General features: G+C 22.0%; 1 protein-coding gene across 1 annotated transcript in view; it reads right to left on the reverse strand.

The window, feature by feature from the left end:
* Positions 1-13,065, reverse strand: part of LOC129614114 (heterogeneous nuclear ribonucleoprotein L-like) — a 37,170-nt gene extending 24,105 nt beyond the window's left edge. Inside the window, exons 1-2 of the mRNA XM_055528509.1 lie at positions 12,789-13,065; positions 9,558-9,650 (exon numbers count right to left, since the gene is read on the reverse strand). Of these exons, the coding sequence (XP_055384484.1) occupies positions 9,558-9,650; positions 12,789-12,860 (165 nt within the window). The 5' untranslated portion in view covers positions 12,861-13,065. The remainder of the gene's footprint in view (positions 1-9,557; positions 9,651-12,788) is intronic.
* Between the last annotated feature and the right edge of the window lie 4,798 nt (positions 13,066-17,863).

Raw genomic sequence — 17,863 nt, forward strand, 5'->3', positions numbered from 1 at the left:
GTCAAAAATAATTTCAAATTAAATTATGTGTCATTTTTATAATTGTCATTTTTTTATTTTATATTAAAAATAAAAAAATTGTTTCTTTATCTTGTTTCCTTCCTTTTATTGGTTTATGGTTTTCAATACAATTTTTAAATTCAATCAATTGTCAAGTTGATCTATAAAAATAATGACATCTGATTTTAGTTCAATTGAACTATAGAAATAAATTAAAAATGGTGTATGTGTACATTTCCATATATTTGTGGTAAAATTTAATTGATATTTTATTGTATAATGTTACGTAAAAAAAAATATCCTGTCGAAAATGTCAAAAAGCAAAATAATATTAAATTGTCATCAATATTTTCTCTTTTGTATATAACTGAGTTGAATACGTAGAATATTGAAATTTTAAGATTTATTTCTTATTTTCGGAAGGTTATTATTAAAATTTTAAAATATATAAATGATATTTGGATGCCACCTGGATATGATTATTTATTTTACTTTTTATTATAATGTCAAATTATAATATAGTGTTGTTAATATGTACAGTATTATAATATCCATACTTTTAAGATGTTAATGGAATTTCAACCACTTACTGTTTCTGAATATAATATTAAGATTATGCTTAAATTATAATACTCATATATAATTAATAAAAATTCATGATGTTTAATGCAATTATCTGAAAGAGTAATTTAAATAAATTATTATATTTGTATAACAATTTCTATAAGAGACTTACAAAGTTGCTCTACATACATGTATTGATATTATATTTGGTGTTTTCAGCATTGAAAATAAAGCACTAATATAGGGATAATATAGGGATTTTTTTAAATAAAATTAATTATGATTATCATTCAATATTTTTCCAGTCCTTGTAAATACGAAAATATTTTAAATTTTTAAATTTTACTTAAAGTTGTTGCATATATGAATATTGTTAACGTTAGGCATATTATAGCAGAACCTACTTTTAATATGGGCCATATTACGAAGGTTTTTTATAATTCGTCCATTTAAAGAAAGCCATTAAACGTTGGAAATTAATTTGCTGTATGAAGAAAATTTTTAAATATAAATTTTTATATATTTATTATAATACCACATTGTTATATATTTATTTATTAAAATTATTGTATACTATATAATATTTTTGAGGGGAAAATAAATTTATTATTTTCTAAATTATATGTATATAGGCGTACATTATAGCATATGAGTGCGAACATACATATATATATATATATATATAGATTTTTAATAAAAAGAATTTTTTTTTTTGTTTATGATTTTGTGAAAAATATTTAAAGAAACTAATATTAATTATGTCCCCATGCTTTTGTTAACGTTTAAATAATTTCGTAGGCTTTTCTAATGAAAAAATATATGGTTTTTGCTTTATATGTGAAAATAATTTTAATAAACCTTCATTCATACTTCGTATATATATACTTATACATAATACGTAATATTTAAATCTATTTTCTAATTTTAAAATAAAAATTTTTCTTATTTCTTGTTAATAAACTTTTGTTTTTTTTGTATATTTTCCTTATATGCGTTTCCATAATGAAAATGAGCAATGTTATCTTAACTATTATATAGAGAATATGTTAATAGATATAACATTATTTAAACATAAGTTATTAAAATATATTTTTGTATGTAATTGAAATTCTGTATAAGAAATTAACTGACTTTAGGGTATGACGATTTAATTTAAAATTGTTTTCAAATAAATAAAACATATACATATAACATATGTACATTTTATATTTCTTGGTATGGTATATAAGGTACATGAATCGCTAAAACTTTCCATTTTGGGAAAATATGGTTTCAAGCGATTCTCATTTTAGATATTTTAATCATAATATATATTTATTTCTAAAATATTTATGTATGTAGGTAACTAAAATATTTATTATGCCTACGTAGAAAGAGCAAAGAAGCTCAAAAAATTAATTTTCAGAATTGGTTGTTTTCTTATCGTTCTTTAATTGAAATTTTAACTATAATTGCAAAATATTTGTTTTAGAAATGTTATCGTTTTATAATTAAAAAACAAAAACTATGTTTTATTTTAATAAATTTATTTTTTTTTTTTATTAATAAAAAAGTGGAGGAAATTTTCTTTTATTAAGAGTTCATATATTAAAAAAAATATGTAAAATTAATATTTTACGTGAAATTGTTCATTAAAACTCAAATATTTAGATGTGGCATAAAGTAAGAAATTGTGTTTTTTTCGCTTGTAGTATAAAAGTAAAAGCTGAATTTGTGTTTATTTTCTTAACAGAAAACAAAAAATAATTAAAAAAGAAAAAACTAAGTGGAATTTGAATAGGTTTAGGATAGCCTTTAAAAATGGTGTGATGTGATGTCTGCATCAAGTATAAAAAGCCCTTGTTTTACTTGTATAAATTTAATTTTAATCAATAAGTACTAATATTGAATTTCAGAATCCTGTAAGGGAAGGCGTATAGTTATAACGTGTAGACATAATCTATTAGATGATTGTATTATCTATTAGACGATGATCCATGGTACTCTTTTCTAGTCCTAAATGCGTCTGAAAATAAAAAATCAAATTTTTTTAGATGAAACTGGATTTATTCGAAATTTATGAAACTTTCTATTGAATAAGCTAATGCCAGCCTTCTAATTCGAGTTATTTTTCATATTTCGGTCCAGGACCTAAAGTTTTTGAAAACTGAGAGAAAATTGCTTGGAATATTCTATTTTATTATATTTTAAATGTGATGTACAATGTTTGATATACATACAAAAGAACAAGATATAGATGTAGGTGAATCGAGTTTTGGTCTAGCAAAACTCAAAAACTTTTAGCTCAAAAACTTAAAATTTAAATTGTTAAGTAAAGCTGGTAAGATCTCTGAAAAATTGTGAATTATTGTTTTTTTTTAAAATTCATCTCTTAGACACAATGCACCATTTCATTTTAATTTGAATAAAATTAAAAGTGCACGCATTTTATAATTCTATTCTAAATTTGCACTAAAAAATACAATTATGAAATAGAAAAAAATGTATGTACAAGTAGTATTATAATGTTTTATTATCTTGAAAATAGGATTATATTATGTACGAGTATGTGTACTTAACGTACACGTACAGAACCTGTTTGTAAATTAAATAAAAAAGGAAAAACATTGAGAATGATTAAAAATTTAGTACACAAAACTCTCAGTAACAAATTAAAAATAAAGTGAAAACTGTGTGATTATTCATTTTAATTATAAATTGTGTATTCCTCCATTTTACTAAAATTAAAGTGTTTTGAGCAAACTATAAATTATGAAAATTCTCTTTACACTATATATATATATATATATATACATAGAACAATTTAAAAACATCATAAACACACTTTAGCCTCATTTTCTACCCATTTGTATAATCTTAGCCTAGTTGTAATTTTTTCTACACCTTTTTTATTTGTCAGTGTATATTTTAATTGTTACTCCTCTTGTTTACTTTACAAATGGTTTCTACAGAATTCTCATGTATACAACGTTTATATACAGTATATGTATTATGTATACAGTAACAAAAAAAGTAATGAAGAAACATTGTTGTTTTATAAGAGAAAAAAATGAGAGCTGTTGTTGGAAGTTCTAACAAATAACTTTTGTTCGAATTTAAACTTTTATTTAGCGAATTTTAAAAGAAAACTATTTGAACTTTTCGGAGACAAATGAAATAATTTCATAATTCTGAGACAAATGAATAATTTTAAGTGAAAATTTCATATTATAATAGTATAAAAAGCTATTAAAAAATGAGGTTCGTAAATGAAACGTGAGGCTTTTTATGAAAAATAAGCTGCAATCTTCAATAAGAAATATTTTGAATAAGTGAACAATTTTTAGCAAGTGAAATTATTTTCGAGATTCGATTCAATTGAAAAGCCACTTGCGTGAGAATTGCGTGCGAATGAGTGCCTTCCTCGAATAGGGATATTATTCTTATTCAATATAGGGCTATTCAAGTGCAATTATATTATGGTACAAAGAGTTTGAAAACTGCTCAGAAAGACTTAATGGGATAGAGTTTATAACGTGTGTTTTTAACAAGATTAAGTGTAAATTTTTATGATATTAATAATGTAAAGGTCAATTCAAACGTGATTTTAAGTTGCTTAATAAATTATTTGCATTCATATTTATTAACTTTATTTCTTTTTGTAGTAAAAAGTAAAAATTTCAAAGGTATAAATTTTTTCATCCAAATATTAATTTTTACCCTTATAATGGAGTAAAGCAGTTCTATTTGAAATTCTTTTAGAAATTCTTTACGTTACTGACAGCACCAAAATATTTTTTAATAAACAAAAAAATTGGGCCATGAGAGAAAATAGAAAGTTTTGGAATATAAATTAATAATTTTGCAAAGAACATTTTTTTTTTGTTGAATATTGCATTAAAATAACATTTATGTGAATGTAAAGCTTCACTTTATCTTTATATGTATTGCTTAAGGGAAGGTTAAATTAAAGTGCCTTAATGAAAGGAAATGAAAGAAAAATATGTTGCAAATGTAAATGTTTTCGTGTAAAGTAATTTTTTTATTATGTAGGGGTTAGAAATTTGTAAGGATTTTAATTTTTACAGTATGTTGTTATTATTTTTTTTTTCACTTCAGAAGTAATAATTCTGTAGTAAGAATTGAACTGGTTTTTTTGAAAGTGGTATAAGTCCACTTTTTAAAAAGTCTAAGTTAATAGTGATTTTGATGAGCTACGAGTGACCCTCGTATAGACACCTTATCTCCACAGTTACAATCACAATTTTAATAGAGTTCTGCTTAAACATAAAACAAACAAAATATGTTATTATGGCTAATATTTTTTAATTGATTCAAATGCAAAACCTTAAATATGTCAATATATGAAAAAATGGACTTATACCACTTTCAAAAAAACCAGCTCAATTATAAGTTTAAAACTGCCTAAATCAAAACTGAAAGTTTTTAATTTAACATTAAATTTTGATTTTATTTTGCTGAAAAATATTTCTAAAGTTTGGGCAAAAATGAGAAATGTAGAATTTCTTCCACAAATTAATAAAATTAAGGGATGAAAATTATTTGAAATGATCTTTTTTTTTTAATTACCAAGCTTTAAACCACAGAACCATTTCTTTGTAGCATAAAATCAACTGCTTTATAATTATTAAGAAAATTGACGTATCAGATTTTAAAATACCAATATTATAAGCGGTTTCTTTTGATTTATATGCAATTTAAAGAAATTATTTTAATATGTTTGCATCTGTTGTAATTCGAATTTGAAGTTTTCCACGCAAAATTGATTTAAATGTATTTTAGTGAATAATTATCAATTTAATAAAATTAAATTGATGATTATAAAAATCAAAAATTTTAAGTTGATGTGTGGTTTTAAAATAAATTTCAATTATTTTCAAACCACACTTGGCTAACATCAAAACTTCTTCAATTTGATAACATTAAATTATACAACGTAATTCTTAAATTTAATATACGCAACTGGTGATTTATACATATGCAAAAATAGTAATGAGATTAAAAATAACACTTGTATTTTACTTTAATAACTCTCGAATAACACTTCCAGACGAACTGCTCTATGTTCTGACTCATATTGGAGAATGAAAATGCAGACGAGCTGCTTAAATTGAGATCGGCTATGAACAGCTAAGCGGCTTATCATGGTTTAGTTCCTATTAATACCTTCAAAATGGATATATTTAATTATTGTTCACGGAGAGCTAATGGTGTGGCCTAAATATGGCGGGTATAAAACGGAACCGTTCCTTCTGATATTTCGGATTGATATAGTTAAAAACATGGTTTATACAGTACATTAGCTAGTAGCAGAGTCTTCACCCAGGTTGGGTCTGATGAGTGGTCTGCAATGAAACGTACAGTCAAAGCCAAATTTTTTAATACCGTAGAAATTGTACAAGGAATAGAAAAATAGATAAATAATAGCAATTGTATGCCTCTGTATCATGTGGTGGGTTTTTTTACATTTTACTTGCAATTATATTCTAAAAAGCTTTGTCACCCAATCCAATGCAATTCAATGCCAAATTCAATATTGTGGGACGGCATCTTTACTTATACTAATTTCTTTAATTAATGTAAGGGAAAGATAAATTTGCAATGCGATGTTCTTATACGAGAATTAATTACATATTTAAGAAACCACAAAAGTATAATTGGTATTAAATTTTAATATTTACCGAAAACTTAAAACAATAAAAAAAGGACATTTACAAGAATAATAAATTGTTTTCAATACAATCAATTTAAATATTTCCTTCAATTTATTTCAATTCAAATTCAAAAACAAAAAAAAAAATATTCAATACAATTTTACAGTACACAATTGAATATTGAATTAAAAAAGGAGGTACCCAGAAATAGAGGTTAAAACTTTGCAAAATCATCAAATTTAAATTGAAACTTTTGAAAGCTTTTAAATTGTTTTACCGTTTTCTTTTTTCTCCCTGTAAATCCAAAAAAAAAAATGGTGAATTTGTTCAACCACAAAAAACCACGACAAAAAAAAAAAAACAAAAATTTCCAAAAAAAAAAAAAAAACTTTTCTTTTTTTCCACTTTATATCTTAATTCTAAAAGTGCATTAAAAGTTATGTTGCAAATCCTTGCAAAATACACAAGGAAAAAAAACACAACAAAATAAACAAAAAAACTATAAATATTTTCGACAAAATTTCTCTCGTTCTTATGAATTATATGAAATTTCTTTAGATTTAATCAAATTTTAAGAGAAAACAAAAAGAGCACAGAAATTGAAATATTCAACAATAATTAAATTTCCATTTGTAATACCAAAATATATAGAAAGTTTAGAATAATTGTTCGATTTTTACAAAACATAATGCTTATGAAAAAAATTGTGAATACATTCTTAATTAAACTTGAAGCAAAAAATAACAGAATAAAGAATTTGTCATGCAAAAATTTGAATGTTAATTGCAATTAAAAGAATGTCATTCAATTCCAATCAATTACTACAATACTTGACTATTGGTGATTTACTTAAATCAATTGCATTTCGAATTGTTTTACAACTTCTATATGTACTTCATTTATTCTCATGTTTAGTACGAGTATATTGTGAAAGAATTGATACTAAGATGATTCAATTAAATTTCGATTTTTTATAGAGCATTTGAATGTTCTTTAAAATTTTCAAAGTGTTTTTGTGAAAAACGATTTCACTTACAGTATAAATCGGATATATGTATACATTCGAATAAAAATGTTAAAAGGACATTTATTTCAGTTGCTTTTGTATTGCTCCACTTTGATATTTTCATGAATATGATCCTTCTTAGGCTCGAAAATTAAAATCATTTTAATTTTTTTTGTAAACAGACTGAAATAATTTTTAACTTAAAATTTCAAAGAATTTGATATTGTTTGATAAGAATTAGATAGAATGCCAATTTGGCAAGTATCTAAATTCATCTGATATCAGTTTCCAAATTATATTGAACCTAAGTTGTAAATACTAACACTTTTCATTCGACAGATCGTTATTTTGGTTTTTATTAGCAAATTGCTTAAAATTTAGATTTTCTTGTAAACCATAATTTTAATTCAAGATTAAAAAAATCTTAAATTATTTATTAATCTATTTTCAATGATTCAATTTCGGTTCTACATCATATACTTATTGTACGTCCCTTATATAACGAATTTATAACTTTTCAATTTGATTTTTGTTTTAATTTACTCTCTTGTATTCTTTAAATTTTTTTCGTTTCAATAATTATTCTCGATTTTATTTTCATTTTTATAAGACCACTAAGACTTCGGAAAAAAGAGAAACGATAAAATAGGATTAATGTGTGTGGTATATAAAGTTTAACCATGTTCGTTATAGTATTGTTTAAAAGGGAAAAATTACAAAAGATAATTTTAAAAAGTTAAAATTTGGTTACGAACGTTTCTTTTATTTTTTTTTCCTTTATTATAATGATTGCCCAGTTTTTTTAAGTATTATCTTGTGCAAAAAAAAAGAAAACAAAATGAATTTTAATGATTGAATAAAATTGAAAATAAAAAAAAATTTATTGGCAAAGAAAGTTGTGAAACAAGTAAAAATTAAAAGTGGTGGATCTAAATTAATGTGGTCTAATTTAGCTTGATATCTAAATTAAAGGAGTATTTTGAAAAAGGAAACAAAAAAATTACAAAATGAAGATTAAATTGTTTTGAAAAAATCTGTCACTTATTTTAGTTCAAGATAAAAGGTTCTTGAATGTACAGTACTGGATCTACTAAACATGCAAGGTAAGTATTTGCAGCTAACTACGGAAAGCAGGGGCGCCAATAACACTTTAAAAAAATTACATTTTAATGAAAATTAAATTTTTTTTCAATTTCATTATGTGCTTTTCAAAAACTGTATATTGCTCATTGTTTTGGAGGTCACTGACGGGTGCATCTTTTCGAAATGCGTAGGACAAGTCAGAATCTGACCTATGCATGTATATATATTGTAATAAAATTTATTAATACTGAACATTTGATTTCATTTGAAAAATAATATAGGTGATTCGTTTTTGATTTCAATAAATTTATTTGGAGGCAAAATGCAGAATTTTTAAGAATTTTGACCAGATTTTCTTAGAAATTTCTTTAAAATAACAAAAAGAACAACGAACAATTAACTTTAAATTCACCTGACCGATAGTGCAGTGGTTTAACTGAACGATATTCAATATTATACAGCTTTATATACAATCACATATAAAATAAAAAATTAATATAAAATAATGGCCATTATTTCTATGATATCCAATATCAAAAAAATATCAGCAAAGTGGAAAGAATAAATATCAATAACCTTAAATATTTAATATGAACAAAAAAATACGGTAGGCTCCTCACCTACCTAGTTAAATTCAATGACGCAAAAAACTGATTCATGATTATCTGCTCTACGATATTATATGTCAGCTTCCTCCCAGGAACGAAGTATAATAACAAAAAAAATTTAAATTCAATTAATTATGTTAAAGATTTTACTAATATTTTCTATTTTTCTCGTAGCTTTAATTATAATAAATAATAATACTAATATTTTTGATAATACAGAACCATTTGAACTCGAAATTAATGGTTTTTTAATTTTGTTCAGTCCAGGATTTTATTTTGTTATCAGAAAGTAAAATTCAGTGTTCCAAATATAAATTTTATATGTAAGTAAAATAAAATTTGAAATATGACTAATTGCAGCTTATTAATTTCATATTGTTTTAATATTCAAAAAATTAAAAATATTTTCAAATAAAATTTATTCTAAGATCATTTAATAATTAACTATTATGACATTATTTATGATTTAAATCCCTTTCTTGTTCCAAAAATTACTTTCATTAATTAAAAAAAAAAAATGTTTTTTTTTTTTTTTAATTGAATTTCAAATTAAATATTAAATTTGATATTCTTTGTTATATTGATAAAAACATAATTTTAATAATAATATTTATTTATTAATTAATTATTATTATTACTTACCCTGGCAACATTTCCATATAAGCATACCAAATTGAAAAGTTTATCTGTATTTGAAGTTTCATGATCAAGTCCATATACCATCATAACAGCTCCCTTAATAAGATTAATTTGAAATAATAAGAGAAACAAAAATTATATTAATAATTAACTGTATTCTTATATATATATATATATATATAAAATATTATTTAATTAAATATGAATTAAATCAGTGAAAAAATATAATATTAATTAAAAAAATATTTTAAATATAAATTATTCATTAGGAAAGAAAAAAAAAATTATAAATAAATTAATTAAAATTTTCTTGTCTTTTATTTTTATTATTATTATTATAATTATTATTATATTTTTTTAATAAACAGACTTTACAATTAAATTAAATTTTGATATCAGTCATTTTATATATTCTCGGTATTTTTATCAAAGAGAGTAAAGAATTAAGGTTGTACATAAAATAAAATATTGTTATGAAAAAGGGAAATTATATTTTGACAGTTTTGATTTTTTTTTTCTGTTTTGCTTTTGAATTAATAATTTCATTTAATTATATAGAGTTATAAAAATATTATAATGAATTTATAATGCTACGTTTAGAATGTTAAAACTTGTATTCAAATTATTGAAAGTAGTTGAAATAGGAAATAAATTATTATTAAGAAATTATTATAGACACAAACCAATTTATTTTTAAGAAAAACAGTACTTCTAATTTGGTAACATTAGAATTCTGATTCTAGAAAAAAAATGACTGAAAAAAAAATTAGACTAGGATTTAGAATTAGACTAAAATTTTGAGGTAATTGCCAATTCTCACATATTCTCACAAAAATTTATTAAAAATATTTTAAATGTGTAATAAAAATGGCCAAATAACAGTACTCGTATTAATATGGGTTTTCAATTTGAACGAAATGAATTTTGTAAGATTATTTTAAAAATTTGGACAGTTTTAAATTCAATTTCTAAAAATCTTCCTATTCTAGCTGGAGTGTGTTAAATGAAAATATTTTCAAATTTTAATTAAAAATTTAAAAATTTTCAATTTTAAATAAATAATTACGAAATTTTTTCTTATTGGGACTACAAAATATAATTTAAATTTAACTTTAAAAATTACGAAAATTTTTTTAGGGTTAATTTAGGTTAATTAAATTTTTTTGGGTATCCCATATAAAAATGAATAATATTTAAATTTTTCTTTTCAGTTTTAGTCGAATATCATTTTCATTATAAGACATTAAGCTTTTTGAACCTTTTGTTTATGAAAATTCCAAAAAAAAATAAATTTATATTTTATTATTATAGTTGAGAAAGTTTGTAGGTATAGCTGCTATATTGAAAAATTTTATTTTTCTGTCAAAAGAAAAAAATGAAGACAAAAACATTTTAAGTGAAATAATTTTCTTTTTTACTTGACCATAAAATATGATTTTCTATAATTTTTGTTCACACCAGGATATTTTCTTTTTAAATGTTTCAATAAAAAAAAAAAATTTGCTGACTATCATTTTCTTAAGTCGTCTATGTATATACGAAGACAACACAATAATCTTAGTTAAATGGGTTAAAGAAATTTAAAAAACAAAAAAGGAAAAACAGAATTGCTTCTTTTAAAGAACATTTGTTTTTGCATTCAACATTGTCTTGAAGAAAAAAAAAAGAAATTGAAATTTATTTTAATTGAAAATATATTATATATATATACAATATATTATACATATATTATATATATATATATATATATATATATATATATACATATATGGAGAGATATTTAAGAGAAAAGAAAAAGGATTAAAATGACAAAAATTCTGTCTACCATAATAATTTTCATAAAATACAAAGTATAGATTGAGAGAAGAATTGGCGGATGAAGAATGAAGAAAAAAGGATCTGTATATAACGTTTTCGCATATAACAGTAAAATTTTTGTGGCCATATTTTTTTTATTATAACTACTGTACATTTTTGTATACTTATTGGTTAATATATATATATAAGTGTGTTTTAATATTGTATAAAGGATAGAGAAACAATATAAGCAACAAGTGAAGGTGATATTAAAGCTTTTACTTTTATAAGAAATTAAAAAATCCTTGAAAAGCTCTAAAGATTGTTAAATTTTTTGTTCTTATATTTTAATTTAGTTCTTTTTTTTTTTTTTTTCTGTGTATTGGTTTGTCTTAGGAAAATTTTTATATATGAAAGTGTGTTGTTGTTTCTTTTAATTAAATTTGTAATTTTATCTTTAATAAATTAGGAATACAAAAAAAAAAAAAACAAAAGATAATGAAAAAAAAAAAACAAAAAGGGTGAAAAGGTAATAAGATTAGAGTTTAGTTTTTCAATAAAAAAGGAAGAACAAAAAGAAAAGCAAAAGAAAAAATTAAAATATCCTTTTTTGTTTTCTTTCGTTTTTTGTAAATGTTCCTTTTATAAATTTGAAATTGGTTTTGAAAATGAAATGGGGATATTAAATGAAAAATTTTTTTTCATTTGGATAATTTTCAAACAAAAACTTTTCAATTGAATAAGAAGATGTATAACACTTAATATCAGGAAAAAAGGGATAAGTATTTTAATTTCCAAAACACTTAAACCACTTTTTCACATTCCGGGAAATTAAAATTTATATCTTCTGTTCATAGGAAAAATCTTAAATTTTAATAGAAAATAATAATTATAATAATAATAATAATTTTTTGGGCGTTAATTCGGTTTCTAAATATAATTTGGGCCACTATTATTTTTGTTTTCTTTTCTTTATTTTTATATTGAATTTTTGGAGTATTTTTTCGTTACTTTACGAAAATTAATATAAAATTAACAAATTATCATAGGCATTAAAAGAGTAATTTTTTATTTAATTAATAAAATTATAGGTGTAGTATTTATTATTTTAAGAAAATTTTTTAAAATTATCATAAATTTAACAATTAAACCGCAATATTACAATTCGAAATATATTGATTATTTCTTGAAATTTTAATATAAAAAAGAAATGCTGAATAAATTTTTTGAGTGTGTGTGTGTGGTTTTTATTTAGTTCTGTGATTAAACGCATTGTCATTTGGGGAAACATACAAAAAATGTATGTGTTTCGTAAAAATAGGTTCTTCATTAAGCTTTTGTTATAAAACGAACGAAAGTTAACATTTTTTGAACTAAAAAATTATGTAAAAAGAAGAAAATATCGGAAATTTATTTTTAATTTTTAAAATAAATTACCTGTTGTTGTCCAGCTGCAACTGCAAAATTAACTGGTCCATTACGTCCTGGTACTACTGGTGGTTCTTTCATTAAACCTGTTGCTGCAACTGGATGTATTGGTGCACCTTTCCAACTATCGGTGGGCTGATGAAATTCTGGCGGTCCATATGGTGATGGGAATGCTGCTCCTGGTCCCAGCAGGGGTGGTTCTTCAAATTTATAGAAATTTCGAATGAGTCGTACTAATTTGTTATTATGTGTATTTTGTTTTTATTTTTTGTTTTTTTTGTTTATATTATTTTTCATTTTGTATAACAGTGCATTATTAAAGAATATTTTGTTTTTTAATAATAAAAAAATTTTCAAATTCATTTGTTTTTAATTAATTTTTTTTTTTTTTTATTATTTTTTATTTATGGTATGTAGTAAATATTGTATTGTAATTTCAATTAATTTAAAAATTTATGGTTTTTGTTTTTTTATTGTTTGTATATTTTTTGTTTTGTATGTATTATAATATTTTTATACACATAAATTTGATAAGGAAAATTTTTTTAAACATGCGACACATAACAACATTTTGTGTGGGTTGAAATTAAAAAAAAAAAAAACAATAATAATTTTGTTTGTAATTTGGTGATATTTTTGTGTATATTTGGTGATGATTTGTTCAAAATCAAGAAGATTGGTGCAATGTGAAAAAAATAAAATATATGTAAGAAAAAAAAGAGAAAAAAAATAAGGGTTAACAAAAAAAACAAATTCAAGAATTCACAGTAACAAAACAAGCAAAAAAAGATAATAAACATTAATAATGGAATTAAATTTAAAAATTATACAGAAAGAAAAAAATCAATTTAATATTATTATTTACAATACAAGATAAATACGAGTGTATCTAGAGAAATATTTAAATCAAATTAATAAAGATTAAAAAGAAAGAGTGAAAAGTAAATAAAAAACAAAAAAATTTGAAAGAAAAAAAATATATTCAATGTTAATTTAAAAGTTATTATTGTGAATGTAAAACCATTGTGAATAGGCAATAAAATTAATAAATCATCTTAAAATACTTTAATTTATGAGTAAATATGTAAATTGCAATCATAATTCATATTCAATAGTAAATGTTTGCTTTTCCCTTCGATTTTTCGATTTTAAAAATATTGAGAAAATAAATACAAGAACCTTATTACATATATACATACATATATAAAAACAAATAAAAATATTAATAAATTATTAGAATTTTCCGATATATCAGTGAATTATGTTCTGTTTTGTATTTTACAGTTAATATTTTAAAGGAAAAAGGATTTATGATTTATGCATTATTATTACTGAATAAAATATTTAAATTCAATTTCAATATTACTTTGTAAATGCTTATATATACGAGTATAATAATATTCTATGAAATAATTCCTCGAATCCCATATGATTTATTATGGTATAGAGTAAATTTCCAATTTATATTTGAGTATAATATAATTGTAGTTTATTATTAGAGTATAAGCTTATGTAGTATAAATAATTTTATATAGAAAAAGTAAATGAATCTGTAATTGTTTAAAGAAAACGTAAATTTTTTAACAACATTTGAATAATATGGAGTAAATGTGGCAAACAACCATATACACTAATCAAATACAATGAAAAAAACCGGGAAGGTTAAGTTGACTGTGGCTTACTTACGAATGAATGATTTTAAGTGCTATGTGTTAATTGCTACACTTTGCCAAGTGTACTCCTTGGGTTTTTCGTTTATGCAAAATTTTAGCATTATAATTTCAATAGCTTCCATAATTTACGACCAAATGACTTTCGAGTTTGTATGGCATTTACTACCACAAATCTAGAAATTTCAATTAGTTTTATCAAATATAAGAGCAATAATAAAATATTTGTTTGTGCGAAATTTCCATACTGTACAATAATTTTTGTGATCTATTTAAAGAACTTCTCAAATTGTATAGCACCTATTGTAATCGCCATGTTATCAAAATTATTTTTGCAAAATTTCAGTATTGTACCTTTAACAATTTCTAAGTTATGACTAAGTAATTTTTCAATTTCCATGACAGCAATCACAAGGAAATAAGAAATTTCAATGACTATTATTTTATCATGCTTAGCAGCTTCAATAATATATTTGTTTTTGCGAATTTCGATATTCTAACTTGAATAACTTCTGAGATATATCGATCACAATCCAATTTAAATAGTGTTCTGGTATTTGTGAAAATTTGGTGAACTTAGCTTAATTAGCTTTTGAGTTATCAATGGGACGGATAAGCGGACAAGCTAACAAACGAACAGATATGGCTAGATCGACTCAGAATTTGACGCTGTTATTCTATTTCTTAGCGTTACAAACGATAAAGCAAATTTAATATACCCTTCGAACGTGTGTGACGAATATTATATAAAAATTTTGTATAAAGTTTATGGAGTTCGGCGTAGTGTTAAGAATTTAACAGTTACTAATTAAGAAGAAGTATTTAATATTTCAACTTTTAGTCACAAAGCCATTAAAAACTGATATCTTAAATTGTTAAAAAATTAAAAATGGTGTACTATAGAGAATTTTGAGTAAATATTCTTTAATTTCATTTTAAATTTAATAACTTTGAATTTAAATCTTTGAAAAAAATTTAAATTTTATTAAATTTTATATAAAAAATTTATTGTTTAATTCATAAAAAAAAAATAATTATTCTGTATGCAACAATATTGCAAAAAATTTTATATTTATTTAAAATTTTATTAAACTAATAATTTTGAATAAAAATAGAGTTAACCTCATATTATAGAAACCACAATTCAATATTATTTATTTTATATTAAAATATAATTGAATTACATTTGAAATTGAATTAATGTAATGTACATGGTATTTATTTAACATTATTAAAAATGAAAAAATTTTATATAATTGTAAAATTAATTATAAAATATGGTTTATTCAATTTCTTTTTTTTTTTTCAAATATAATGTAGTATAAATGTATAATGAATTTACATGTAATATTTTTGAACTGAGATTTTTAATTTACATTGCTTCTATTTTAACATGAGGATTTTGGAATATTTTAAAAAGCGGCTTAGGTCTGAATATTGTTCTACATTTTTGAATCATATAAGAATTTTATATATTGCTATTGAAATTATTATCAAAGAAGTTAAACTCATTTGTTTTAAATCCAAATAATATAAAGAAAGTGTTATTCAACTCTATTTAAATATTAATTAAATTACTACAGTATTGTCGATAATTAGATCACCTAAATAAATTTTCGAAATATTTCAATAAATTTATAAATATTATGAATAATAATTTAAGAATATTACCTACCAATAATTCAGCATTTTGAAAAGAATTAAAAATATGACATAAAAACGTAAAAATTCTAATTATCGTAGCACACTTATAAATAATAGTCTTAGTACTTTATTAAATTTTAAAATTTAATTAAACAAAAAAATATTTATTAACAAACAGGACCCGACTCAGTTCGCCTGACCATTGACCTTAACATTTTGATTGAAAAAATTTATAAGAGAGCAATTATTAAAATACTGTACAGTACTCCTAATATATATATGTGGTTAATTGCATATAATCAATTGAATAGAAATATTTTAAAATCTTTTTTTCTTTTAAAATAAAATATTAACAAAAAAAAAATACAAAATATAAATAAATAATTTGTCTAGTATATTATAAAGACTCTTATAAAGAGTTTATATTGTGGTTGATTGAAGAACATTTTCCAATTCTTTTCAAATATATTTTAATAATTTTCTTGTTATCTTGATTATTCTGTGTCCTTAAGGTTTCTTATTGTTCTATTAAAGCCAAAAAAAAGGATATTTTGGTTTTTTAATTTTATGTTAAGTTTTTCATATATGCCATAAAGGTTAATAATTCAAAAATTTTTTATGCTTCTTATTTTATTTTTTCGAATTTATTTGAATATTAACATTTGTCTATGGTTTTTTCAATTTTTATTTGCAATTATAAATAAAATTGTATATGAAAAATTCAATAAAACTTCAATAAATCAATATTGTTTTTGCTTTAAAAGAAAATTTTTCCATCTTAGGACTAAAATATAAAAATAAATAAAATATATAAGTTGTTATTTTAGTATATGTGTTTGTTTATTTTGTAAGAAAGCAAAAAAAAATATTAAATGAATAAAAAAAAAAATAAATGATTTGAATTGATTTTGTAAGAAAATTATTCAAGGAAATTTTTATAAAAGATAAGAGATAATTTTGTAAAAATAAAAATTTTTTTTTTGGAAACTTTATTGAACACATAATTTTTAGGATATTATTTAATGGTTTAATTTTTATCGTTTGAAATATCGAAGAATTTTTCAATTGAATAATTTTTCTTTAATTACATATAAATATTACAGGAAAAATCATCATATATAGTACCGTAATGAAAATGACATGAAATATTATTCTAATTAATGTATGTTAGCCTCGTAGTATTTAGGTAAATTTGGAATATCCAGTTAATATATGGTAGCCTCATAGTACAGAATATACAGCATTCTTTGTAATATTTGGGCATATCTACTTAAATAAATGGGGATTTTTAAAGTACCCTATTTTAATGTGCATAATTATTAATTTTTTGAATTGTTTAATTAAAAATCAATGAATAAATTATGAATAGTAAAACTGTATTAGTACTTTATATGAAAATTCATTGTATCAGAAAATAAACGGTGTTGCTATAGAAAAAAAGAAGAATTTAATTTTCTCTATCAGTTCAAAAAAGCAATACATAGCAATCGATGAACAACCATTTTTGGAGAGTAGAAATGTTTGGGTGGTTTTTGGATCTGATTACTTTTTCAAATATATACAATTTGCAGTGATTTCCAAGATCTTTTTTTGAACCACCGAAACCACTACTTCATATTTATGGTAACTACCACAATAATTTTTCTTTATCCACTATCATGTTTTTTATTTCGAAAGTATATAGTTAAGACGTTAATAAACAAGTGTCCTATGTCACTGAATATTATATAATAATATCAGTATACCTAATATTTTAGTAATTTTTTCAAA

Source organism: Condylostylus longicornis, unplaced genomic scaffold, assembly GCF_029603195.1.
Source record: "Condylostylus longicornis isolate FDR11 unplaced genomic scaffold, ASM2960319v2 ptg000101l, whole genome shotgun sequence".
In the NCBI taxonomy this organism is placed as follows: domain Eukaryota; kingdom Metazoa; phylum Arthropoda; class Insecta; order Diptera; family Dolichopodidae; genus Condylostylus; species Condylostylus longicornis.